At 39.5% G+C, this 27953-nt stretch overlaps 1 protein-coding gene across 1 annotated transcript; it reads left to right on the forward strand.

Moving 5' to 3' along the window:
- LOC122061498 (autophagy-related protein 13a) lies at window positions 1-27953 on the forward strand. The gene is made up of 3 exons (XM_042624772.1): window positions 1-2173; window positions 2265-2446; window positions 27359-27953. Exons 1-3 carry the CDS (start codon window positions 812-814, stop codon window positions 27684-27686), a joined length of 1872 nt encoding a protein of 623 aa, XP_042480706.1. The 5' UTR covers window positions 1-811; the 3' UTR covers window positions 27687-27953.

Below are 27953 nucleotides of genomic sequence, written 5' to 3' on the forward strand. Positions count from 1 at the left end.
GTTCCCTGTCTCTTCTCATCAAAATGCCATACGTTTTGGTAATTTGGTCTGATTTCGTTTCAGTGCTGTCTTCTTTCTTGCTCCCTTTCTCTTCTCGATTTTCGTCAATCGGTAGAATTGATTTCTTGCTCGTCTCGTATCCCTCTATTTTTCTATCGCTTCTCTTCTGTATTTTGATTTCTGATGCATATGAATCTCATTCTTTATTATCGTTTCTTCTTTGTTTAAGAGTTCGGTCATTCCTCTCTCTCTCTCTCTCTCCCCTTCCATCGGTGTATCCATGGTGAGGTTTTCATTATTGTTTCGAGGTTCGACTCTGTGATTCTTCGACCAGAAATTGACGTTGAACAAGTTGATTCTATTTTGCTATACTTCTCTTTTTTTTTCTAGGATGCTTGAATTGAAGAACTGTTTTTGATTCCACTTATCTGTCTCTCCACAATCTTCCTTTTATTTTTTTTTTCCGATCGAGACCCTTCTCTGGCTTTCAACTGTTCTCTCTGTAATCTGGCAAGCTATGATTGGATCTGTTCCTGTAAGCTTCCCAATGAACCCGACGGAATTCATGTTGGTGTTCTCGCCGATGCGTCTGCTGATGAATTCCTTCGATGGGTGGTTTAGGTCTTCCAATGGAAGTTTGGGGATCACTGACAGCTATTAAACGTGATGAAAACACATTGAAACAAATATGGATCGGACCTTTATGTATTAATAAATTCTTCTTCTTCTTCTTCATCAATCATCTTCATTTTTTTTAATTCTTTTTTCCCTCGTCTCCTGGAAGTGGGGATCAGTTCAATTTCATTAAGTCATGGCTCTGCAGAATAGCCCACAGTCCGAATCTGGACGATCCGAGCAGATAATATCACAGTTTCTCTTGAAGAGCTTACACATTGTTTTGGATTCAAGGATTCCTTCTCTGCGTCGGCATGATCACAATGGCGACCTGACGCCTGTGTCTCGTGTAAGGAGGAGCGACAAATGGTTTAACTTAGCCCTTGGAGACCGCCCCGCAGCTCTGGAGAATTTGAATTTCTTGCACAGGAACGTTATGGATCCCATGATAATCGATGTGATGCTGGTCCACGAAGAGTCAACTTCTTCCGCTGTGGATGAATTCTGCTCTACTTCGGGAATGGATGCTTCTGCAGAGACGGTTATAGAGAGATGGATTGTTCAATACGAGTCCCCAAGGACCATGGTTCCTCAATTGCTCGAAAGTCCTGCCTCCTATAAGAAGATGTATAAGAAATCCATCATACTCCTACGCTCCCTTTATTCGACATTGAGGCTTCTGCCAGCTTATCGGTTATTTCGCCAGCTATGTTCTTCCAACCAGACATATAATTTTGATCTCATTTATAAGGTTTCATCTTTCAGCGAACCATTCTCGAGGTCAGAGGAGGATGCCATGAAACATCACAGTTTTGTACCAATAGAGGCTCCTCCTGGTCGCCTTTGCATATCCGTTACATATCGACCCACACTATCAGATTTCAACCTCGAGCCATCTTCGTTGTTTCCACCACAGATAATCACTGATTATGTTGGAAGCCCTGCAACTGATCCTCTGAAGGTTTTCTCCGGCAAGGACAAGGGTGTTCAGCCGACCTCATTCCCATTGCGAGGGACTCGCTCGCCCGTATCTGCTCCATTTCAGCGCCCACATAGCTGGACTAGTGGCATACATAGAGCAACTCCTTTCACACAGAATCATCACCTCGGCGTGTCTCCCCCTGCTTACCGTAGCTCTCATTTACATTCTGATTATCCTTCTTCTCCCCCCGACTTCTATGGCCGCAAGATTCAAGGCTATAGACCCCCAACGCATAAAAAGGGTATCAGTTTTGATGAATATCCGCTTTCCCCTCCATTCTCATCATCTCCAACACCGTCTCCCCCAACATATTCTTCTGGTTTGCAAAATCGTCTACGTTCAGGAAGTGCCCCTGTTAGTATTCCGCTGCCAATGATTGGTAGAAATCATAGGTATCTTACTCCTAACTTCTCTGACCCAAATAGACACTCTCTTCCACCCATGTCCCCCAGAAGCACGAAGCCTGAGCTTTCTTCCCAGGATTCTCCATCAGGAAGCAGGTCTTTTAGGAAGACAGATATTTTAAAAGCAGGAGAGCTCTATTCTGGGCTTACAAATCTTTACTTGGGACAGAAGGTAGTTCTGTTCCATCAAATGCTTGTTGATATCCCGTTTGGAAAGCTTTGCAACTTATGCTTAGGATTTGTCTTCTGTTTTGCTTTGGTAGGTCTCCAAAGATAGTAAAGATGATTCAGGGCGATTCTCAGGATTGGTTTCTTCGAGTGGTTCTCCGAAGATTGGATTTTCGAGGAGTTCCAGCCGATTGTCATTCCAGGATGATTTAGATGAGTGCGACTTTTCATGTCCCTTTGCTGTGGATGACGTTGATATGTCAGATACTCAAAACAGGTATCTGTATAGTTTTAGTTGGCCTACATCTAGTTAAAATAGTTCATTATACATCTACAACTCAAGTTAGCATTTTCCCAGCTGAATGTCGAAAACTAGTTCACTACCTTCAATCCTATTCTCTTGGATTGTAAGGGCCATTGAACATGTTTTCATGTCCAGCAAGAGATGTTCCTTATAATCCTTGGACACTCCATGCATTTTATTACTTGGTTTTCAGATACATGGTTATCTTGCTTAGGTTTACTTTCACTTGGTATTTTGCTGATATATTGATGTTAGTCACATATTTTAGGACACAGTGAAATCAGAGTTCATATTGTGATTTAAATAAATCATTATCTATAGGAAAAAGATTCAAGCGCATCAGAACCTTTGAGAAATTTATGGTGACTTCATTTATCAACCATTTGGGAAAAAAAATCACTTCAATGGCATTTCCATGGCCTTCATTTGCCAGAATGACTTTGGACTCCAGATGCAGCAACTATGGCATCTAACTGGAAGATTCCTGGAGCTCTAGGATAACCCAAAGCATCTAAGGATATAGATTTTCTATAGGCTTCATTTGCCAGACTGACATGACTCCAAATGGACCACTTGTGGTATCTAGAGCTTCATAGAGCTCTAGGACTACCCAAAGCATACTCATTTTCTATAAGTAATGTATGTGTCTGTAATGTAAGTGTCTTGTGAGGGTTCTAGTCACAAAAGGTAATTAGAAGGGTCATGTGAGTGATTAGAGGGGTCATCTGACCAGAATTTGATCACTAGGGTGGTTATGTAGTGTTGGTTTATTTAAAAAATAAATAAAAAAAAAAATCTTTTTTAATATCAGCTGATACTAGAACAGCAAATAAAAAGACAGTATAATAACAGAACTAGAATCAACAAGTCAACCTAGTTCCAGAACAGCAGGATACTCTCAAAAGCCAATCGATCACCAAATAACTCAACAACAGTATAATAACAAAACTGAGATAAATAGACAAGAATCAACTCAATCGATCTCAATAATTCAGAAGTTCTGTAACTGAATAATAACCAAGGAGTTTAAGGACTTAAATCACCAACAAATGAGACTAAAACAATGAAAAATAAGACCAGCAACCAGTCAGCAACATTCAGAACAAATCGATTCAAAATTCTGGGCAGAAACTGGACTAACTAGAATCGGCCAGAATAGGGAAAATTTTCATAACAATAAAATCCCAGGTCTGATTGGCTCCAAATTAGGATCGAACCACCCTCTCAACAGGCCTAACACTCGACCAGAATAGAGGAGCCATCAGGTGGCTGGTTGTTCAGATCAGTGAAGGGTCGGTAGGAGAAATCTGGGATTCTTAAAGACCAGAATTAAGAAAAGACCAGATCGCTTGCCGGAGATGGCTGAAGAAAATTACAATAAGAAAATGAGAAGATAGAAGGAACCACTCGGGCTTCTCACAGCAGAGTGTCGACCAGATCAAACACCAGCCCCAAACCTTGATCAAACACAAGGTAGTCTCAGCAAAGACCTAGTGGCAGCAGGAAGCTCTTTTTTTGGTTTCATAAAATCATTCTTAGCTTTAGGAGCCTCCTCTTCTTTATTTATAATGTTGATGGGGGAGAAAATTGCAAAATAGAAGGTTCCTTAAAAGGAAACCTTAATTTAGTCTCCTAATACAATACTTACTAAAAACTGGAATTAGAAACTAGTTGAAAGAGAAAACTAACTACTAATGACTTGACTCCTAAGGAAACAAATATAACTCAAATCAAACCCAACTAAAAAAGGAAACTAATGAAAAAGGAAACAAACTAGTAATCCCGTATGCAACCTTAGAGCCCCTCTTTTAGGTCCATAAAAGTGGCCTATTACACTCAAAACATATGGAATCGAAGCCCAACATGTATGGAACCCAACCATAGACTTATTCCTAATAAAACAAGTCTAGTTTGGTGAAGAATCTGCATCAACTCTCCCCATCTTGAAAAGATTCGTTCTCGAATTTTGTAGTGATGAGGGAGAAGCAACATGTGATTATCAGCTTTGACCATTCCCAAACGAAATTCTGGTTGCTTGCAAACTTTTAGAATGTAGTCTTCAAGGCATAGAGCTTTCTTTTCAAAGAACCATGATGACATAACAAACTCTATATGCTCAACCTCTGAATCAATACCAACAATGAATGTTGTATGCATAGAGCCATCAATGTTGGTAACCTTCTCATCAAGGATTGGAGGAACAAGCTCTTCCTTTTCAACATGAATCTCAAAGACTTGTTGTGGAGCGCTCTCAACCACTACCTCATCTTCCAGGACTTCAATATTGTCTACTATATTCTTTTTAATGGAGTCCTCTTCCATGGCTTCAGTAACCAAGACATTACTCGTAAGTCATAACATGAATGCCATAAGACCCATCATCATATGCATTGGCCTCATCAAAGATATGATAAGGATATAGATCAGGGTCTACCTTATCATGTGCCTTTTTTAATTTTTGCAACAACATTTGTTCTTTGATGATGTGGACAAGTCTTTGCATAGTACCCAACCTCTTGGCAGTGATAACATTGCGCTTTATTACCTCTAATCATAGTTGGCTTCCCTTTGTCCAAATGTGAGGAAATGTGGCGTGTGTAGGAGTTGTAGTAATCATAGTTGTCATGGCGTCAAATCGATCCAAGGCGGTGGAGGGGTGGCTAATCGATTTGGCAATGAATCGCCGATTAAGGCTTTGCCATGGTGGTCAAATCGTCCATGTGTCGTTTTTTATTTTTCCTATTTTCTAAAGTTATTTAGCATGCTATAAACGTACAATATATACCCTATAACATATAAAACCAACATTAAGCAACATCAAATCATCATCCCTATCAAAATCACCCTACATTTTACAAAAAATCGATCACCTAGTGAATCAAGGATGACCTGGCGTCCATGGCGGTGCCATGGCGACGTCTATCAGCCAATGGTGATCGCCATTTGTGAGTCACATAAATCGTAGCACTGCCATAAACTTCTTTTTCCGCCAGGACCCCAAATCGCCGCCTTGGCGACGCCTAGGTGACGCCATGACAACTATGGTAGTAATAGAGTTAGGTGTCGGAAATTTTTTCTCATGCTTTCCAGCTTGAAAATCAAACCTTCTATCTTCCGGTTCTATGAGTTCCTCTACTCGAAGAGCCTTGTCAAAGCAATCTCTCATTGTGTACACATCAGTAACACTAATACCTCTATTAATTTCAGCTCGCAATCTAAGTCGGAATCGAGAAAGATTCTCCCTAATGCCAGTGTGAGAATAAAGTGCATCAAATTTGTTTACGTACTCTGCAATAGTCATATTTCCTTGACGAAGAGAGTTCAGTTGATCTTATATGCGAGCTTTGAAATTTCATAGCAAATTCTTGTCAGTCAATTCTTCTTTCATCTCTTCCCAAGTAGTAGGTTCTCTACCACGATCTTCAAGTTCTTGCTTATAGGTTCTCCACCAATCACGAGCAGCCTCAATTAGCTTAGCATGAGCTAATTTAATTTTTCGTACCTTAGAGAATTCATAATAATCAAAATAATCATCCACTGCTGCTATCCAGTCATAAAACACTTGGGGGTCATGCCTATCATCATACTCCTTGAGGTCAAGCTTGACTTTTTGTGAGTCTCCTGAGCGTATGATATGTGGGACATTCATTGTCAAAATAATTCCTCATATGCTCTTCAAAAGTTGGTTGTACTACAGGAATCCTCTGTGGACCTCTCAGATTAGGGTTAGGTCTCCTGTTAGCAAATTGGGCAACTAAATTCATAGGAGCATCCACTTCAGGTGGTACATGAGTGGGTTGTTGTAGTTGGGTCTCCATAGTCACTACCCTTGAACCAAGAGCTTGTTGTTCCGTCCTTATTGTCTGTAACTGTTAGGAAACATGTCCACACTCCTTACTATATTTTGGTGTTAACAAACAAACATACGTCTTTAACTTGGTTTGATAAAATGTGATTAGCTTGAAGAAAGGGTAATTAGTTTGAAGAAACACTTAGAAGGGTCGAATCAAGACATCAAGGGTTGAATTCATATAGACATGGCCTTAAAGCTTAAAGGCATTCAAGACTCAAGATGATAAAGACAATCAAGACTCAAGAAGATGAAAACATCAAGACTCAAGATGATGAAGACATCAAGACCCAAAATGAAGACCATAGGATAGAGAATATATTTTGTAATCTGCACACACATTGCATATGCACGCACCTTATGCATCATACTAGAATGACCTTAGGTGGTAGAGTACTCTATCAAATCTCTGTGCAAACAGTTTGACCTGACTGAAGGGCATTTTGGGTAACCTTAGAGTTAATATCAGGAGATGGACCTTCTGTAAATGTTGTAAGAAATCGAGTCATGATTCCAACACAACTAGTTTCGGATTAATCCGAGGTCGGACCAAAAAGTTATGGTCAAAGCATCGTCGACAGGTCAGTATGATAAAATTCTGTCATAACAGAATTTGTCAAGTTGGCGGTCGACCGGATAAAAGTGCCGGTCAACCAGATCTGTCCGAGACCATAGCCAGTCGACCGGTAAAAAGTCCCGGTTGACCGGTGCCTCCTTGGAAAGGCTCCAACAGTTAGTTTTTTACCTCAACGGCTCTTTCCGGTCACCGGATACCAATGGCGGTTGACTAGTGGTCCCATAATATGACCGTTAGAGTTTGATTTCCTGCCTAAAATGCTTCACTAAGCTCACCTATAAATACCCAAAGCCGCTCTTAATTAAATATAATTAAAAAAGAGCATTAAGAGCATCTTTGTAAGCATTAAAGAGTCACTGAGATTATTCTATCATACATTCCTACTTGAGTTGGTCGATTACTCTAATCCCAACAAAAGGCTCAAGTCTCAATCAAGTCCTCCACTCCCTCTTGTGCAAGTCAAAGCCATAAGAGAGGATTTTACTAAAGATGCATCATTCATCTCTCATTCTCATGATTTGCATCACACTTGAGGTATTCCTCTTATTCTACTACTCCATACTTATTTCTGTTTTTACAATTCTAGACTGTACTTAGGATTGTAAGGATCATCTTATCCTTAAAAGAGTATAAGGTGCCTCTCTACCTTAAAGGAGATTGCAAAGGTGCCTCTCTGCCTATAAAGGGGATTTGTAAGAATACTCTTATCCATAAAAAGATTGTAAAGGTTTTCTTCCCTACCTACCGTACTGAAAGGGAGAACTAGTAGAATACCTTACAAGAGGATTCTTGTAGGGAGTGGACTAGACTCGGATTGGGTCGAACCACTATAAATCTTGTGTTGTGTGATTGTGCCTATTTTATTTATTCGGCATCGTTTTTAATTTGCAATCACACTTGGGACCTATACATCGAAAAGAGTTAAAGTTTCCACTAGTATAACCTATTCACCCCCCTCTAGGTTATTTCAATTCGTATCAGAGCGGGAGCTCAATTTATTCAAGACTATATTGTCTTGTCACACATGAAGGTACAACAGAGGTAAAGGAAAAAAGGTAGACCAACTTGTTTCTGATTACGAATCCTTCTTTATGAAAGAAAATGAGTCAATAACTTCTATGTTTACAAGATTTACTGATATTGTGAACAGTCTCAAAAGTTTAGGCAAAACTTATACCAACGCTGAAAAAGTCAGGAAAATTTTAAGAGCCTTGCCTACAGCTTGGAGACCCAAGAAAACAGCAATAGAAGAAGCCAAAGACTTGACGAAAATCTCTTTGGACTACTTGCTTGGATCCCTACAAACTCATGAAGTAGAGTTGAACGCCGATAAACCAAATCCTGAGAATAAAAAGAGAACAATAGCTCTAAAGTCAACTCAAACTATCGAAGAAGTAAGCGATGATGAAGAAGATGAAGAATTCAATATGGAAAAAGAAATTTCACTCATCACGAGGAAGTTCAACAAGTTCCTCAAAAAGAAAGGAAGATTTCAACACAAGAACAAATCTTACGGAGACAAATCCTATGGGGAAAAAGGTAAATCTAAAATTAAACCCAAGGAAATCTCTTCTAAAGATATAGTCTGTTTTGAGTGCAGAAAGCCTGGACACTTCAAAACCGAATGCCCATATGAACCAAAGAAGAAGGCTTATGTAGCCACTTGGGACTCAAGTGATGAAGAGGAGAAAAGTGAATTTGGAGAAGAAGTCACCAACCTCTCCTTAATGGCTATCGGAGATAAAGAACAAGAGGTATGTCAAACTCAACTTGAATCCTTAATAAGAGACTCTAATGAGGAGCTTCAAGAAGCCTTCGAACCCTTGTATGAAGAAAGTATCAAATTAGAATCTGATAAAAATGAACTTGAAAAAGAGGTTGACGCACTAAATAAGAGAGTGGATGCACTAACCTCAAAGGTGAGTGAACTGGAGAAAGAAAACTTCAAGTTGAACTCCACCCTCTGCACCTTCGCCCAAGGGCAAAGGAACCTTGACAATCTTCTTGGATGTCAAAGGAAAGGTCCAAATGAAAGAGAAGGACTAGGGTACAATGGACAAAATCCATCTAGAAGTGAGAATCCAAGAAGGGGTGACCAAAGAAATCAACCATCCACCTCTTACATTAAATGTAGTTTTTGCAAAAAGACAGGACATTCCATAAACCGGTGTCACTCTAAGAAAAGGAAGAAACCCAATTCTCAAACTGAGAGACTAAGAGTTAGCCATGCCTACTACTACACACCCCTAAGAAGGCAATATAGGTCTCAAGAAGACTCTAGGTCTTGCCTAGGTATATAAAATCCCAACCTCAAAGAGAATACTCTATTGAGAGGCCCCAAAGACAATACCAAGGGTATGAGAACTACCCTCAGGAGACTTATAGACCACAAGGGAAATACCAAGACCAAGGATCCTATAGATTTCAAAGATACTATACTCCTCAAAGATCAAATGGATCGTATGAACATCAGAGAACCCAAAGAAACCCAAAGTCATCCCAAAGGCAGAACCAAAGACCTGAAAAGTACAAAACCATTTGGGTTCCAGTAGGAAAGTTTGACACTAACAATAATGGACCTATGAGATTATGGGGACCAATGTACGATTAAATTTCTATTATAGGTTTGCTTGAAGAATAAGGTGGAAGCTGAATGGGTCATCGACAGTGGATGCTCAAAACACATGACATCCAACAAGAACCTATTCTCAAGCTTACGGGACTACGACAGAGGATTGGTCTCCTTTGGAGATGACAGCAGAGGAAAAATTGCGGGTATTGGAAAAATAAGACTTGGAGGTATTTCAATCTCAAATGTTTACTTTGTGAAAAATCTGAATTATAATCTCCTAAGTGTGAGTCAGTTATGTAGCATTGGATACAAAGTAGAATTTAATGTCTCCCATTGTTGCATTAAAGATGCAAATGATAATTCAATACTAAATGGGTCTAGGAAAAACAATATCTATGTTTGTATGCTTGACGAATCAAGTTCCTTGAATGTATGCTTGGTTTCTAACCATAGTGAGTCATTATTATTGCATAGAAAACTTGGACATGTAAATGTCAAGTTGATTCAAACCATTACATCCAAGGATCTTGTGAGGAACCTCCCTAAAATCAAGTATGAAATAGACAATTTTTGTGATGCTTGTCAAAAAGGCAAGCAAACCAAGGTCTCCCACAAGTCGAAGAACATTGTTTCTTCCTCTAGACCATTGGATCTACTTCATTTAAACTTATTTGGACCCATCAATGTATCTAGTATGAGTGGTAAAAATTATACCTTTGTAATCGTTGATGACTACTCTAGATACACTTGGACGGTTTTTCTAAAAAACAAAAATGATGCCTTCGATGAATTTGCAACTCTATGTAATAGACTGCAAAATCAGAAAGGGTACACTGTAACCTCTGTGAAGAGTGACCATGGAGGAGAATTTGACAATATAAGTCAATTTGACTTATATTGCAACAAGCATGGTATTGACCATAACTTCTCTGCTCCTAGAACGCCTCAATCTAATGGGGTGGTTGAAAGGAAAAACAGGTCATTACAAGAGACAGCTCGGACTATGCTCAATGAGTATTCATTGTCTAGGTACTTTTGGGCTGAAGCTGTAAATACAGCTTGTTATGTACTAAATAGGATAATTCTCAGACCTTTACTTTCTAAGACCCCTTATGAACTGTACTTTGGTAAAATGCCAAAAGTAGACTACTTTAGAGTTTTTGGGTGTAAATGTTTCATCTTAAACACCAAAAACTATCTTGAAAAATTTGATGCGAAATCTGAAAGAATATTCCTAGGATATTCACTCAACAGTAGGGCATATAGAGTTTTTAATAAAAAGTCATTAATGTTTGAAGAATCTATAAATGTACGATTTGATGAATCTTTGCTTAATAACTTAAATAAATCTCCTATTGATGATGATGATACCATGTTTGATGAGCTTAAGAACAAAGTTAATGATACTTGTCTTGATGATTCAAATGATGTTACCATTGAAAAAATAGAAATACTTCCTAAGGAAGTCATCTCGCATAGGAATCATCCCTTAGAAAACATCATAGGGGATCTAGATGGAGAAATCCAAACTAGATCTAAAACCCGAGAGATATGCAATCACACTGCATTTATCTCAAGGATCGAACCCAAGAACATAGAAGAAGCACTAAAAGATAGTGATTGGATTATCGCTATGCAAGAAGAGCTTCACCAGTTTGAAAGAAGCAAGGTATGGGAACTTGTTCCAAGACCTGACCACCACACCATCATTGGTGCTAAGTGGGTCTTTCGAAATAAACTGGATGAAGATGGGAACATAGTGAGAAATAAAGCGAGACTAGTTGCCAAAAGGTATAATCAGCAAGAGGGAATAGACTATGATGAAACCTATGCACCAGTAGCAAGGTTAGAATCCATTAGAATGCTACTAGCTTTTGCATGCCACAAGAACTTTAAACTATATCAAATGGATGTCAAAAGTGCCTTCTTGAATGGATACATTCAAGAATAGGTAAATGTAGCCCAACCCCCTGGTTTTGAAGACCCCAAGTTTTTAAACCATGTCTATAAACTTGAGAAAGCCCTGTATGGCCTCAAACAAGCTCCTAGAGCTTGGTATGAGAGATTAAGTACCTTCTTGATGGAAAGTGGCTTCTCAAGGGGGAGGATTGACACAACCCTGTTCGTGAAGAACTTGAAGAATGACATACTCATTGTTCAAATCTATGTAGATGATATCATCTTTAGCTCAACCAACGAGAAAATATGTACTGATTTCAGTAGCAAGATGAGCAATGAATTTGAAATGAGTATGATGAGAGAGTTAAATTTCTTCCTTGGACTTCAAATAAAACAAACTGACAATGGAATTTTAATAAACCAAAGTAAGTACACCAAGGAGCTGCTAAAGAAATTTGACATTAACAGTTAAAAATCTTCAGATAGTCCGATGAGTTCATCCTTGAAACTAACCAAGGATGAAGATGGTATTTCTGAGGACGTAACTAGATATAGAGGCATGATTGGGAGCCTTCTATATTTAACGGTAAGTAGACCTGATATCATGTACAGTGTATGTGCATGTGCTCGGTTTCATGCTGATCCTAAGAAATCTCACCTCACTGCTGTAAAAAGAATTTTTAAATATTTGAAAAGCACTTGTGATGTAGGGTTATGATACCCCAAAAACCCCCTTGATTTTGTCAGCTTTTCAGATGCTGACTTCGGGGGCTGCCATGTCGACAGAAAAAGTACCAGTGGTACCTGTCACTTTCTCGGCTATTGTCTTGTCTCTTGGTTTAGCAAGAAACAGAACTCTGTTGCTCTATCTACCACCGAAGCCGAATATGTTGCAGCTGGTAGATGTTGTGCCCAAATCCTTTGGATGAAGCAAACTCTCCAAGACCTTGGAGTGAGTTTCGAATCTTGCCCAATCATGTGCGATAACACTAGTGCTATAAACTTGAGTAAAAATCCTATTTTACACTCAAGAGCAAAGCACATTGATATTCGACACCACTTTCTGCGAGACACCTTTCAAAATGGCAATGTTTCTCTAAAATACATTGAAACCGAGAAACAACTTGCAGATATATTCACTAAACCACTAGGTGAAGAGCGTTTTAGCTTCCTAAGGAAGGAGCTTGGAATTTGTAACCTGTTTGGTTGAATGAATAAACATTCCTTCATTAATATTTATACCAAAAGCTCGGACTTGAAAAACCCCTTCAAAATTCATAATTTTCTAGTTTTTCAGGCATTTCTGGAATTTTCTGGTCGACCGTCTAAAATCTTCTGGTCGACCGCCTCTGACTGAAAGGATTGCTGGTCGACCGCCACAATCTACCGGTCGATCGGTGCCGCCGAAAACTCTATTCCGCACTCTTTTAAAATCTATTTTTTTGACCCATTTTGTCTCATTTTAAAACCTTTGTTACCCTAAAAACCTATTTCGACCATTCCTCTCCCAAAACCCTAGCTTAGAATCCATTTCTAACCTAGATCTCTCAAGATCCTTTCCCTTCCCTCTCAAAAACTTGCATCTCTTCTTTCTTACGCCCTTCATCATCATAGACTCGCACCGCCCACACAAAGCCAAGAAGATAGTCGCTCACAAGGGAAAACGGAAGGTCTCTGACAAAGATATCTGGTTCTCCTCCTCCATTGCTCAAGAATCATGGGATCTCTACATTTCTCGACACATAGAGCAAGGTAGAACCATCAATTCCGACTCTTTGTCCAGGTATGACATCAAAGACCTATTTGATGCTCTGGGTTGGGGCAACATTCTCAAACTAGGGTTCAACTGTTATCCCCACCTAGTCAAAATGTTCTTTTGCAATCTTACTTTCTCTGGAGAAGGTGACAACCTTCTAGTCCATTCCTGTGTTAAGGGAGTTCCTATAGATATAGACATTCTGATATTAGGAGAAATCCTAGACATCTTTGTGGCAGCGGAACTCAAATACTACCAACCCAAGCCCTATGTAGAACAATTCATGGATGTTGACTGTGTATACTCTAGCATCATGAAGGAATATGCTAATACAAGATTAAGGCTAAGGAACTCACCAATATAGGGAGGATTGTAAATCTCATCATCTCCTATAACATCCTACCAAAGAGTGGTCATGGAGATGAAGTCTCCCCATTCCATGCTTATCTCACCTACTGTGTTTGCAAGACTGTGAGTATCAATCTTCCCTACATTCTGCTCAAAACCATGATTATCCATGGTGACAGACTTCAAAAGGGAAATCTTCCTTATGGGAGAATGATTTGCCAAATCCTGGACCACTTTCATGTGGATTTTTCTGGTGAATCATTTGAACATTTTCCTCAAGAGATCAATCTTTCCACTATTCGCAAGATGCAACTCCTTCCCAAGACGACCACTGGCTCCAAAAAGACTGATTCTGGACCCAGCCAACCACAACAACAAGGAGGTGCTGATACGTCAGCATGTGCGATTGTTGGCGATCTTCAAAAGGTTGGGAACATCATCCTTGCCCAATTGGTAAAGATGGAAAGAAAGCAGAATGAGATTCTCAAGCTCCTACGCAAAGACAAGGAAGATGAAGATGACGGAGAAGAAGAAGAAGAAGAGGAGGACGCTGAGGATGAGGATGCAGAGGATTAGGGGTCCTTACGCCTTTTATATGATGTTACTTTATTATTAAACTCTTATTCTGTTTTATCTTGTGGAACTTAGTCTTTCCTGTTACTTTTTCAAATACTCTTAAGATACAATTTTTTTTTTTTTTTTTGCACATGCTCAAGGGGAGCACTTTAATATCTTGTGCAGCTTTGATTCCCTTTTTGCTGTTGACAAAAGGGGGAGAAACATCTATCTTAATAGTATCTGTCTTTGTTTATTCTAGAAATGACAAATATTTATCTAGAAATGACATGTATTTATCTTTATTTTTTTTCTGGCACTAAATTAAAATATCCTATTGAACTTTACACTGTGTTACTATCATTTCTTATATTTGGATATATTGCCCATGTTTGTTTGTCATCACCAAAAAGGGAGAGATTGTTAGGAAACATGTCCACACTCCTTACTATATTTTGGTGTTAACAAACAAACATACGTCTTTAACTTGATTTGATAAAATGTGATTAGCTTGAAGAAAGGGTAATTAGTTTGAAGAAACACTTAGAAGAGTCGAATCAAGACATCAAGGGTTGAATTCATATAGACATGGCCTTAAAGCTTAAAGGCATTCAAGACTCAAGATGATAAAGACAATCAAGACTCAAGAAGATGAAGACATCAAGACTCAAGATGATGAAGACATCAAGACCCAAGATGAAGACCATATGATAGAGAATATATTTTGTAATCTGCACACACATTGCATATGCACGCACCTCATGCATCATACTAGAATGACCTTAGGTGGTAGAGTACTCTATCAAATCTCTGTGCAAACAGTTTGAACTGACTCAAGGGCATTTTGGGTAACCTTAGAGTTAATATCAGGAAATGGACCTTCTGTAAATGTTGTAAGAAATCGAGTCACGATTCCAACACAACTAGTTTCGAATTAATCCGAGGTCGGACCAAAAAGTTATGGTCAAAGCATCGTCGACAAGTCAATACGATAAAATTCTGTCATAACAGAATCTGTCAAGCTGGCAGTCGACCGGATAAAAGTGTCGGTCAACCTGATCTGTCCGAGATCATAGCCGAGCGACAGGTAGAAAGTCCCGGTCAACCGGTGCCTCCCTGGAAAAGCTCCAATGGCTAGTTTACCTCAACGGCTCTTTCCGATCGACTGGATACCAATGGTGGTCGATCGGTGGTCCCAGAATACTACCGTTAGAGCCTGATTTCCTACCTAAAATGCTTCACTAAGCTCACCTATAAATACCTAAAGCCGCTCTTAATTAAATATAATTAAAAAAGAGCATTAAGAGCATCTTTGTAAGCATTCAAGAGTCACTAAGATTATTCTATCATACTTGAGTTGTTCGATTACTCTAACCCCAACAAAAGGCTCAAGTCTTAATCAAGTCCTCCACTCCCTCCTGTGCAAGTCAAAGCCATAAGAGAGGACTTTACTAAAGGTGCATCATTCTTCTCTCATTCTCATCATTTGTATCACACTTGAGATATTCCTTTTATTCCACTACTCCATATTTATTTATGTTTTTACAATTCTAGACTGTACTTAGGATTGTAAGGATCTTTTATCCTTAAAAGAGTATAAGGTGCCTCTCTACCTTAAAGGAGATTGTAAAGGTGCCTCTCTACCTATAAAGGGGATTTGTAAGGATACTCTTATCCATAAAAAGATTGTAAAGGTTTTCTTCCCTACCTACTGTACTGAAAGGGAGAACTAGTGGAATACCTTACAAGAGGATTCTTGTAGGGAGTGGACTAGACTCGGATTGAGTCACCACTATAAATCTTGCGTTGTGTGATTGTGCCTATTTTATTTATTCCGCATCGTTTTTAATTTGCAATCACACTTGGGACCTATACATCGAAAAGAGTTAAAATTTTCACTAGCATAACCTATTCACCCCCTCTAGGTTATTTCAGTAACATCTCCATTATAGAAGCTACAGAGTTCATAATATCAGCGGTAGGGTTGTTCTCTGCCATGCTAAGATACCACTTAATGTAGAATTAGAATCAACAAGTTAACCTAGTTCCAAAACAGCAAGATACTCTCAAAGAACACCCAATCGATCACCAAATAACTCAACAATAGTATAATAACAAAACTAAGATAAATAGACAAGGATCAACTCAATCGATCTCAATAATTCAGAAGTTCTGTAACTGAATAATAACCAAGGAGTTTAAGGACTTAAATCACCAGCTAAGGAGACTAAAACAATGAAAAATAAGACCAGCAACCAGTTAGCAACATTCAGAACAAATCGACTCAAAATTTTGGGCAGAAACTAAACTAACTAGAACTAGCCAGAATAGGGAAAATTTTTATAACAATAAAATCCCTGGTCTGATCATGATTCAAGGTTCCACCAATACCATCGAAATTTTCCATATTTCCACGATATCCCAGAACTCTGATACCAAATACCATGTGACTTTTAAAAGTTATTGGTTTCGCCAAGTATTGACCAAAATTCTCACATTTCGACCAAAATGTGAGAATTTTCCTCGAAATATGGGAATTTTCCTCTAAATGTGGGAATTTTCAATTGGACCAAATGGGTCAACCTTTATATAACCTTCTTAAATAGGAAACCAAGCCTTCTTATTTCAAAATTTCGACCCTTTCCCCCTATTTATTCTCTATAAAGTGGGAAACTTGGGAAAACACTTAAGATTTTGCCCTTATGCTATCAAATCTTTATTCTAAGCTTGGATCTTGCACATTCATAGCAAATCTACCTAAGAAAGGGAGCTTGGACCAAAAATGTAAATCCCATCTCCCCAAACCTTGTGTGCCATCCTTCGAGAGCACCGGTTCATTTGGATATGGTGGTGGGTATGGATAGTAGGGTGGATCTTTAACTTCATTTGGATAGGAGGGTAGTTCAGGGGGTGGGTCATCTTTTGTTAACTCTTTGGATATCCATCCCAACCTTGTATGCCACATCCACATCCTATCACTATAATCTATGATTGAGCCACTCCCTAGGCTGGGATACCTAGCTAATGTGGATGATGCATCTTATAGATGGGCAGTGACGAACTACCAAAACAAGGGAAGAACAACCAGATCCTATATGTTATTCTTGTGAATAGCTCTCATCTCCTCATTCATTACCTCCTTCCACTTAAGTTCTATATTTGTCTCTTGCCAGGTTTTAGGAATAGAAACAAAGGACAAGGACGACACAAATGCAAGATATGATGGGGAGAGTATTATATGACACCACGTTAGAAATAGGATGTTGAGTACAAGTCTGGTTGCCTTTTCTACGAGCAATAGGAACATCAAGAGACTAATCAAAAGTGAGGGGAAAGGTTATACCTGGAAGAGAAGACTCTACATCATCAAGCAATGGAGTAGCAATGGTAGTATAAGTGGTAGTTTCAGTGCTCCTTTTTTTTCCGAGAGAATACCTTTATCACTAGACCATCCTATGTTTTCTGCTGAATCTGTGGCTCCCCCTGAATGGGAGCCTTCTGCTCCTGAATTGATGGCTCCCCCTAAGTAATATCCTCTGCACCAATGGGAACATACGAACTAGTAGTCTTTATTCCAATATCCCTTTGAGTAGCACCATCATCTATGGTAAGGTGTAAAGGACGCTCAAAAGTAGGAATCTGAATCACCTCTTCACCAATAGAGGACTCCCCTGAAAAAGTGAGAAGTAAGCCTCAATCTCATGAAATAACACATCCATGGAAGCAAAGAGCCGTCAAGAAGGTGGATGATAGCACCGGTATCCCTTCTAAGTGGGAAAATAGCCCACAAAAATACACTGGAGTCCACAATGATCAAGCTTGCTCGGAACCTGATGATTATGAACAAAGTAAACACAACCAAAGACCTTGGGAGGAACAACAAAGGTACAAGACCCAGATAATAACTCAATCGGAGAAGGCATCCTATTGATGAGTTAGGCAGCAGTGAGAACGGCCTCACTCCATAGGGAGCAGGGACTTGCATCTCAAACATTAAGGAGCGAGCAACCTCAAGGAGATGGTGATTCTTGCGTTCAGCCACACCATTCTGCGCCGAAGTATCCACACAACTAATCTGATGGATCATCCCATGATCAACCATATAAGACTGAAAGGAACCATCCATATTCCTTCCCGTTGTCAGTTTGCAGTATCTTGATTTTAGCTTCAAATTGGGTCCTAACCATGCAGTGAATTCCCTGGAAGCACTGAAAAACCTCACTCTTATGATGCAATAAATAAATTCAAGTAGAACGAGTATTGGAATCAGTAAAAGTAACAAACCACCGATAGTCAGAAACAGAGACATGATGGACAGGTCCCCAAACATCAAAATGAATTAAAGAAAAAGGAACATGACTTCTATTATCAGAAAGAGGATAAACATTCCAAGTTTGTTTTGCCAAAACACACACATCATAAATAAATTGGTCTATAGTATAGTGTTTAACTAATGCTGGAAATAATCTAGATAAAGTGCCCAATGGGGGGTGACCCAGACGTCGATGCCATCCCAAAAGTTTAGAGTGCCAAATCAGATGAAGTGTGTAGAGCCCGAGAGGGACCAATGTCTAGGTAATAGAGACCACCACTCATTCTACCATTGTCAATCGTTGCCCTAGTCACCAAGTCCTGAAACATAGTGAGTAGGAAAGAAAGTGACTTTATAGTTCAAATCCTTAGTGATACTAACCAATGGACAACAAATTAGTAGAAAACTTAGGAACATGTAACACAGAGGATAGTGATAATGAAGGAGAACACTGAATAGAACCCAACCCAGCAATAGGTGAGGGAACCATTAGCAATGCGGATTTTGGTATTACCTGAAGAGGGCCAATATATAGAAAAGAAGGTATGTAAACCGGTCATGTGATCAGTAGCCCCAGAATCAATTATCTAGGACTGGGAGGCTACGAATGCATTAGGACTACAAACTATAGTACCTGATTGGGCTGTGTGGGAGGTAGTGATTGTTAGCAGAGAAGGGGTAACAGCAACAGAAGAGGATCTCATCTGAGTTAATATACGAAAAAGCATAGCCATTTCGTCTGTAGAGAAGGATACACCTGCAGTAGTGGAGCTATCAGAATCAACTGTAGTCTTGGGCTAATTTTCTTGAGTATTCTTCCCACGACCCTAATTATGCCCACGAGAATTAGGAGGACGTACATGAAGCTTCCAACAAGTCTCCCTTGTGTGACGCAAAAATCACATTTAAAAACCGGTTTGTTGGAAGAGGATGAAGTAATAGGTCGGGAACCTATACCAGTAGAAGAAACAAGAGCAGATCGATCCTAAGAAATAGGTTGTAACATCTCAAATCGACGTTGTTCCTTAGCCTGAATGATCGAATAGTCTTGCTCTGATACCATGTAGATTTGTGCAATGTGGACTTGTGTCTTAATGGGCACAACCCTTCCTTTATTTATAACAGAAATAGTAGTCCTAATCCTTACATGAGTAGTAGTCCTAATTACATTATTCAACAAGATGTAGATTGGATGATGGAGGGATTTCAAAGGAACCAGAGGCAGCCATTGGGGTGGTGAGAATAGTTTGAGATAAAGGACCGAGAGGGGCCAATGGCAGAAGCAATGTGCTAGGTGCTAGTGGGGCAACAAAAAACTAGAATGGAGGGACTTAATGCAGGATTGGACTTCAGCTTGCTTGGAAGAGGAGTGAAGGCCTCTTATATTCCAAAAAAACATAATGATTCATTTTAAAGAGGGGAAAGGTGTTGCAACAACTCCTCAGAGCCTGGCAAAGAAAAGGCGGGGGTGACTCTATAACAACGATGATATTCCTGGAGATGGGATATGAGGTCACAGGACGAGAGAAGCGGTTGCAACTAGAAGACTTCCTAGTGCGAGAACCAAAAGGAGGGCCGATATGTGGGGGATAGGACTGAAGAGACAATTTTGAAGTGTAGATTACAGGTGGAAGGGAAGATAGAGGGTTTAGTGGCCTTGGATCCACCTGAGAGAGAGGTGGGCTTGAGGGTTTTGTCCAATCAGGTTGGCTTAGGGCTGGGCTTCATTTAAGGTGGTGGGGCCGAGGTAAGTACTCGAGAGGAAGGATGTGGGTGTTAAGAAAAAAAGGGCTGCACCGAGTGATAGGCCCCAAAAAGAATCATGACACGGGCCAAGGCACAAGGAGGAAGCTTTATCCAGGGTGGGCCTCACAAGAGGGGGAATAGGGGTTGTTGTTGTAATATGGGTACAAGGGTTAATTAGTCATTAAAGGTATTCTTGTATTTGCACCTGTTCTAAAATATTCTTTTGTTCATTATAAATAAAGAGGGGTTGTTGTCATATTGACATAAGCCTTGTTCCATTAATTTCATCATGGTATCAAAGCAGAGATCCTTCTCTGGGTTTCTGACCTAATGCTATAGCCCTAGTGCCACCTCTCTATCTCTCTCTCTCTCTCTCTCGTGGTGTCCCTTGTGGGCTGTGATTTCTTCTTCAGCCTTGATGGTGAGTTATTTCTCACTAGGGGTCCTTTACGAGTGATTCTCTATTCTTAGAAAATCCAAATGTGGTGATTTCAAATCTGTTTTTTGATTGATTTTACTGTGGTTGACATAGCACATGTTCATGATTTTTCCTGAGATTGGTTCTTGGACTACTTGAGATCAGCAGTCATGACAAAATTGCTACTGCATCAACTGTGACTTTGCTTTGTTCCCTATCAGCTCTATCAAATTAGTTGGGGGGGGCAACTATTTGATGTGGTCTCGATCTTGCTTCCTTTCTATTGATTCCCGTGGCTATTCTAGCTACCTCACAGGGGAATCTGAGAAGCTACCATTTCTGGTCTGTCTTAGAAAATGGAGTTTAAATAACTCCCTTGTTATGTGCTACATTATCAATTCGATGAACCTTAATATTGCAAGGGGTTATTTATTATGGAGTTTCTAGGGGTATTTTAATCTTATTAGTGTAGTTAAGGCTCCCTGCTCCCAACATTGTCAACAAAGGGGACTGCCTTCATTGTCAGAGCTAGGTGGCAGCCTCCTCCATTGTCAATGTTAGGTGAGAGCCATTTGTCAACAAAGGGAGCCTTCCACGATTGTCAAAGATTGGTAGATAGGTGGCAGCCTCCTCCATTAATGATATTAGGTGAGAGCTTGGTGGGCATTAATGATGGTAGATAAGAGTTTGGTGGGAGGAAGACTTTATTCTTCTCCACATCCTCTATAAAAGGTGTAAGGGCCTTAGAGCTTAAAAAACAAGAAGAAAGAATAAGAAACTCTATTTTTCCCAGCTCTCTTCCTGTCTTCTCTCTTACTTCTTCTCTCCTCTTCTTCCTCTTCTCTAATCTGGTTGCAAGATTCTAGACTTGTAACATTTATTATTGGATACGGCTGCCATGGATACATATTCTCAGGTTGGCAATGATGCACAAGTTTATGAATTGAGCAAGAATATCCATTAAACTAATTGAAGGAGATGTCATTACCCCAGTATTATTCTGAGATGCGAGTTATGTGGCAAGAATTCAATTTTTATGAAGATTTTAGTGCTACTTGTTCCACAGATGCCATGGCCTTCATAAAAAAGGAAGATAAGCTTCCGGTTTACAATTATTTTGGCTGGACTCAACATCGAGTTCGATCAGACTCAGGCTCATGTTCTTAATTTTGAACCCTTTTCATCCCTGGAGCAGGCTTATTCCATGGTTCAATCAGAGGACAGTTGTCATTCCGCTATGTTGCAGCCTGTTTTATAGGATCGATCAACCCTCTATTCTGGTTCAGGATCTTTATCTCGTGTTGGTTTTTCTCATTCCAATGATCGATCCACTTCTGACAAGGAAACTGTGTAAGTGTGATTACCATGGGAAGGAGCATCATACGGAGTTCTGTTGGAAGCTTCATGGATGACCCACCAATTATCGTGGCTGTGGCTGTGGTCGTGGTTGATCAACTCCAGCCAATGCCAACCACTCCAAAACCACCGATGCTGCTCCTACAGGGGTGTCTTTAGATCAGGAGGAACTGTTGACTCTCCAGCGTCTGATAATCAAGCTCGAGCCCTCTTCTTCATTGTCTTCATCTTATGCTTCAGTTGCCTCCCTACCAGGGATCTCTAATTCCAATTTCGCTCATTCGGTTATTTCTTTTGGTAGCCATTGTGCCTCTGTTGCATTCATTCCTTAGAATAATTGATTCAGGTCCCCCACCGACCATATTACTAGGTATTTGAAAAACTCCAAAACAAAGAATTGTAGAGAAGGGTGAAAACCCTTAAATCATAGAAAACGAAACCTAAAACTGTAGGCGGTTAGGGTTATCTATTTGGTCTAAAATTTTGACCACAAACAATGTAGTATAGGGAGAAAAAGTCCTCCAAAGATCACATCAATCAACCAACCAGAGACAGGTTTCTTGGAAGAAGGATTTTACCCATCAATTGCCCAACAAATTAAGGTTTTGGCGGGAACAAGGAACCACATCAAATGAACATGATTGGTCCATAAAAAGTATTCACAATGACATTTGTGGCTTACCATAGGAGGGGAATAACCAACATCGATCATCAAACAAAACCTGTAGATAGTGAAGGTGTCTTCAGATAAAAAGTATTCCTCCTTCAGTAACTTCAGTAACAATGATGGAACCCTAGTTGTGCATGTTTAAGAAACTAGGGTTCTAACAAACATCAAAACAACATATGTGGTTGAGCACCAAAAAGTAGCGAAAAATGACCACACTTAGAACAGCACTCAAGAAGGAATCACAAATATTGAAATCAAAGCTCTGATACCAAGTAACAATAAAAAAAACCTGATTCATCACCTGGTCATAAGAAAGAAGAGAAGATGAGAGAGGTTGAGAGAATACTGGCCACGATTTGAGAGAATGGCAAAACCCTCAAACCTTGGGTAGGGGAAGTTTATATATTAATATGAAACCAGAAATTACAGATAGACCCCTACAGAACCGACATTAACTTAACAAGGTTTTCTTAACATACTATTAAAGGGGTGTGATATCTGAACCCTAGTGTTTAGCCTACCTATCCCCCACCAGGGGTGTTCAAATATAATTCACCTTGAAATTACTAGTTACGATTTTCTTAAAGTGCAGTGGTCTTTAATATTTTGGGTAAATCTAATTTGAAATAGTTGGTCCCAAGTCCTATACACTTTTCTTAAGGCCTGAACTTGAGGTGGTCAAAACTGGCTTGATTTGCTTTGTATGTGCATCGTCATAAAGCCTTCTACTCACTTTATCGAACAAACCTATGTGCAACCAAACTGATGTGATATGGGACAAAGTTATCCCAGTGTCACCAAGTTACTCTTAGGTGTTCTAGGGCATGGATCAACCAAGTCACGCGTAAGTCAAGTGTCACAGGCTCATTGATCACTTGGTGCAACTTGTTGAAAACTTTTAGGGGTATTGTGACAAAGCTCGACCTCAACAACTAGAACCTATGAAGAAGAAGAAGGAGAAGAATAGCACAACGGAGATGGAGAAGAGGAGAGGGTGAAAATGATAGGAATGGAATGGAATGCCTCTATTGTGGGTAACTTCTCTCTTATATTAATCAAGCAACCAAGTCTTAGTAGGAAATACCTACTAAGTGTCTAATAACAACCCAAAACTAACTAAAGTAAATAACAATGACTAACTTAGACTATGTCTCAACTTAGACTTCTCCCACTTTTGACTTAACACCAACTCTCCCCCTCACGGTACAATATTCAACACTATCTAGCTGAAGTATATATATACATCCAAATGCTCCAGCTTGGAACAAGAAGAATAGATTTTAACAGCAGAACCAATCTTGAACATATATAGCATTTGTAGACGCCAGTGAACATAGAGAGAACTTCATTCTGGTATCAATACCAACTCAAGCACATCAATCATCAGCAACAATAGTAGAGAAAACTCTTCATGTCGAATAAACCCATAAATCAACGAATAAAACAAGTGGCAGAGAATACCAACCGCAATCCAAAAACATCATAGTAGCAACAAAATCATAAGCCCTTCTTAAGGCAGGCAAGTAGTAATCCTCACAAAGAAGACAAATAAAAGCGTAGCATAGGTCACTGCAAACCACTGATAAAAGTGCATTATGGGTTACTGTGAACCACATAACACAACGTAAGGTTGCTGGGAACCACTAGTGAAGGTGCAGCATAGGTTGTTGCGAACCACTAATAAAGTTCAGTATAGATAACTGCGGACCCCTGGTAAAAGTGCAGCATAGGTTATTGCAGGCTACTGATCAAAGTCTTGTTTCTGAAAACCACAACTAACCATATTCATAAGATAAAGTTGTTGAAGACTCGAGCAGATGACACAAACAAGAAAATAATAATAATCTTCAGCTGATGACTAGAACAGATAAAAATAATAATCTTCAAATATCAATTGATAACTCCGTCTCCCCCCCATGTGTTGCAATACACATGAACAAATAATGTAGAGAAAAACACCGAAGGATAACCCATCATCATATGGCAGCAACAGCCAGCATCGAGAAGAAGAGAGAGCAACCAGTGCACGAGGCTCCCGCCGTTGCAGGGTCTGGGTGGGGCAAATGTATGCAGCCTTACCCCCCCCCCCCCCCGCTTCAAAAAGAGGCTGTTTCCAAGTTTCAAACCAATGACCAACATGTTGCAATGGTGCAACTTAATCATTGCGCCACATACTCACCCACTAACAGCCAACATCACTAAATAATAATAAATCCCATAATCAAATTAGCCGCAACAGCATCAATAGCAGCAATAAATCATATAAAAGTAGATAAAGAACTCCAACGCGGGATATTAACAGGATAGAATAGTAATAAATTAATAACCCAAATTCTGGTCAAATACTCCTTGCAAATAATAACAATAGTCCCCAAAAATTGAGTTGATCCAACGGCTGGATTGCACTATATAGAAAGGCAATCAAACAGAATTGCAAAAAAAAGGAAGACAATCCAACAGCTGGTATGCAGACCAAATAAAGCCAACATGAACAATAATGGCAAATTTTTAGTTATTAATTAAGCCATGCAATCCCAGGTTTGAACCCAATTATGGACCCACCCAATTAATGAATAGCTCAAATTTAAGAACCAGTGGCAATCTCGTAATAAAAGAGAATTTGCAAGGGTTACCTAGGTAAGCAAAGAGGAGAGGATATGACAAGGATCAGTATTTGTAGTTCAGGGACAGACTTGGAAGGGCTTCTAAAATATGGCAATAAGGTAATAAGAGAGGTAGTGAGGGGCATTAGTTGTAATTAAAATAATAAAAAAACAATCGAGTCGTAGGGGAGACGATGTCATCTTCTACCTCCACATTACACAAACCAGTGGCAAGGCGGACTGGTACGAGGAGAAATGCTTCCTCTTTGGAGCTCTGATCAACTGGGAATTTTAGATGTAGAATCGCAATGAAAATCCCTATTGAATGCAAGAGGTATCTATCCAATCAACCAACTACTTGAGCAAATAATAGTGACTGAAATCCAACCCAATGGTAAGAAGGGAACTAACAATGTTTCCTTATCTCAACCTCACAACAGGGGGCTTTCTCAAATCTGGAAATCAGCAAAGATAGGTTGCTGCTTTGAGTATGAATACACCTCCAAACCTCGGGCCGAAATTCGAATGGTTCAGGTATGAAGGAATTCAAACGAACCTTCTTTCCCTCTTCTCAAATTACCACCTGGAAAAAGGGATGGAATGGTTCTATTGTGAACACGATAGGAATGGAATGGAATGGCTCTATTGTGGACAGCCTCTCCCTGACTAGACTATGACTCAACCTAGACTTCTCCCCCTCTCGAACTCACGGTACAATACTTGACAGGTATTTGACTATTATTTGATATTTGAATTCATATTTCGTCAACACTTTGTATTAACTTCCTATGATACACAGTGGCACCAGCAAGCATATTGATTTATTCTATAGTTCAGTCCTTAAGTAGAGCCCGTATGAAATCAACTCTTTGTCCTGCAGACAAATCTAGGTTCAGAGCCCATCAAGTTACGGGTGCAAGCTATACTAGTTTAGCCCCGAATCTGTGGTGTATAGGGCAGCCACTTTGTGCAAAAATGCATAAGGTTAGGATCAACTCTAAACTCACCCCTCATAGGCAGGACCCTACATAGGCTGATCAGCAGTTCGTAATGACCATGTCTTTATTCTTTTTACAGTACCCCTGAACTTTTTCTGGATGAAGACAAAATTCTTTGTTGTAAATAATTCGGCATGAACTCATGGAATATTAAGTGCAAAAGGAATGAATAACAGAAGAACCTAGCACCTGCCTGCTTTTGATCTTGATGGAGTTAGGACCTTTCAGATGTTTCTTCGTTGGACTTGTCAATTGGTGGGTCATACACTCTCAACTGTTTGATTCAGTTTGATATCATCTTCTTCATGAAGACAATTGGAGATCACTTGGTGTCTTCTTTTTTTTTCTTCTTTTTCTGTTTTTTTTTTTTTTTTTATTATTTGTTGAAGAGGAATGTGATAAAGATGCATGGGGAAATAGATATTATATGAAGGAGCCAAAAATTGGAAATAAAGTTTTGGCCAATGTGACTGCTGACTGAAGTTCTTGACTGAAAAGACGGTGAATGGGTATATAATGTGAGTAATAGAACATGAGAAGAGTAGAATCTTATATAATAGATAGATATGGAAGTTATGAGTTGGAAAGGAAGGCTAGGACTGACGTCAACCAAAGAGGAGCCCTACTCCCTCTTTCTCAATAGAGTTTCCTTGGGATGGATTGGAAATGCTGCTTTGCATTACTAGCTAGCTAAGCCTGCCTGACAATACTTTTGTACATCATGGAAAAAAAGTTGTAATTACTCTTTGCCCATTTAAGTGAAATTCACCCACTTGCCTATATAAGCAGGTTTTGTCATTCATGTGAAATTATGGATTTTGCTCTTATTTTAGAAAACCAGATTTATGCTATAGAGGCCAAAAATCGACATCACCAGCTTACAGCAATCAACATTGGTAATAACTAATAACCACATACCCCTCACCCTCTTTTTTTGGCATTTCTGTGAGCCAGGGACTGCTTCCATTTTAGCTGTTACTTACACATGATTCAGTAATTATTATTGATCAGGAATGGTATATTGCTATCTGCACGCCCCCTCTTTGGCATTGCCATGATTACTTTTATTTGAGATGTTACGTTAGACATAATTTAGTAGTTCTCTGTAGGTCATTAATGGAATAAGTCTGAGTTGGGTTGAATTTTAACGTTTACCGTCGATGGAATATTGCTATTGTTTTGGATCTGCCATGACTTCAGTAAGACCTACTTTTCATGTTGGCAGGAGCCTTGAAGGGAAAGAAACTACTGAGTCTACTTCACAAGTGTTCTCATCGAGCAGAAAATCTCAAGATGCTGCTGTTGGTGTTCTTGTTCACATGCTAAGGACTGCCCCACCTCTGCGCCAAGACCATAGTTGTTACTCATCTCATTCTCCAAGTGAACTTGAGGGAGAAGCTACTGCCGGTTCTGGATTATTTGTGCCCCGAAGGACAGCTGATGCACTCGCTGAACTCAAAAGTTACAGAGAAATGAAGGACCTACTCCTCTCTCAGAGTGGAACTCGGCTGGTTGACAAAGAAGAATCAAAACCAGCTGCTTTTGTTGGATAATATAAATGTTTCTCTAGTACGTTGGCTTTCAGTGATTTACTGCTAATTTGTTTCAGGTATGTCGCTACATGTTAGTTTAACATAGTTAAGAATGAACTCATTCTCTGGAAAGAGGGGATGGAAAAAAGAGAGAGGCGATGCATGTACATACATACCATGAGTGGGAGCTGAGATTGTTTCACAGAAAAAGAACAATGATACTGGGTTTGATATATAGTGCCAGTTTGAGTATTCGAGAAGGAATTATAAATGGGAGAGATTATGCCA

This window comes from Macadamia integrifolia, chromosome 14 (genome assembly GCF_013358625.1).
Source record: "Macadamia integrifolia cultivar HAES 741 chromosome 14, SCU_Mint_v3, whole genome shotgun sequence".
Classification (NCBI taxonomy): Eukaryota; Viridiplantae; Streptophyta; class Magnoliopsida; order Proteales; family Proteaceae; genus Macadamia; species Macadamia integrifolia.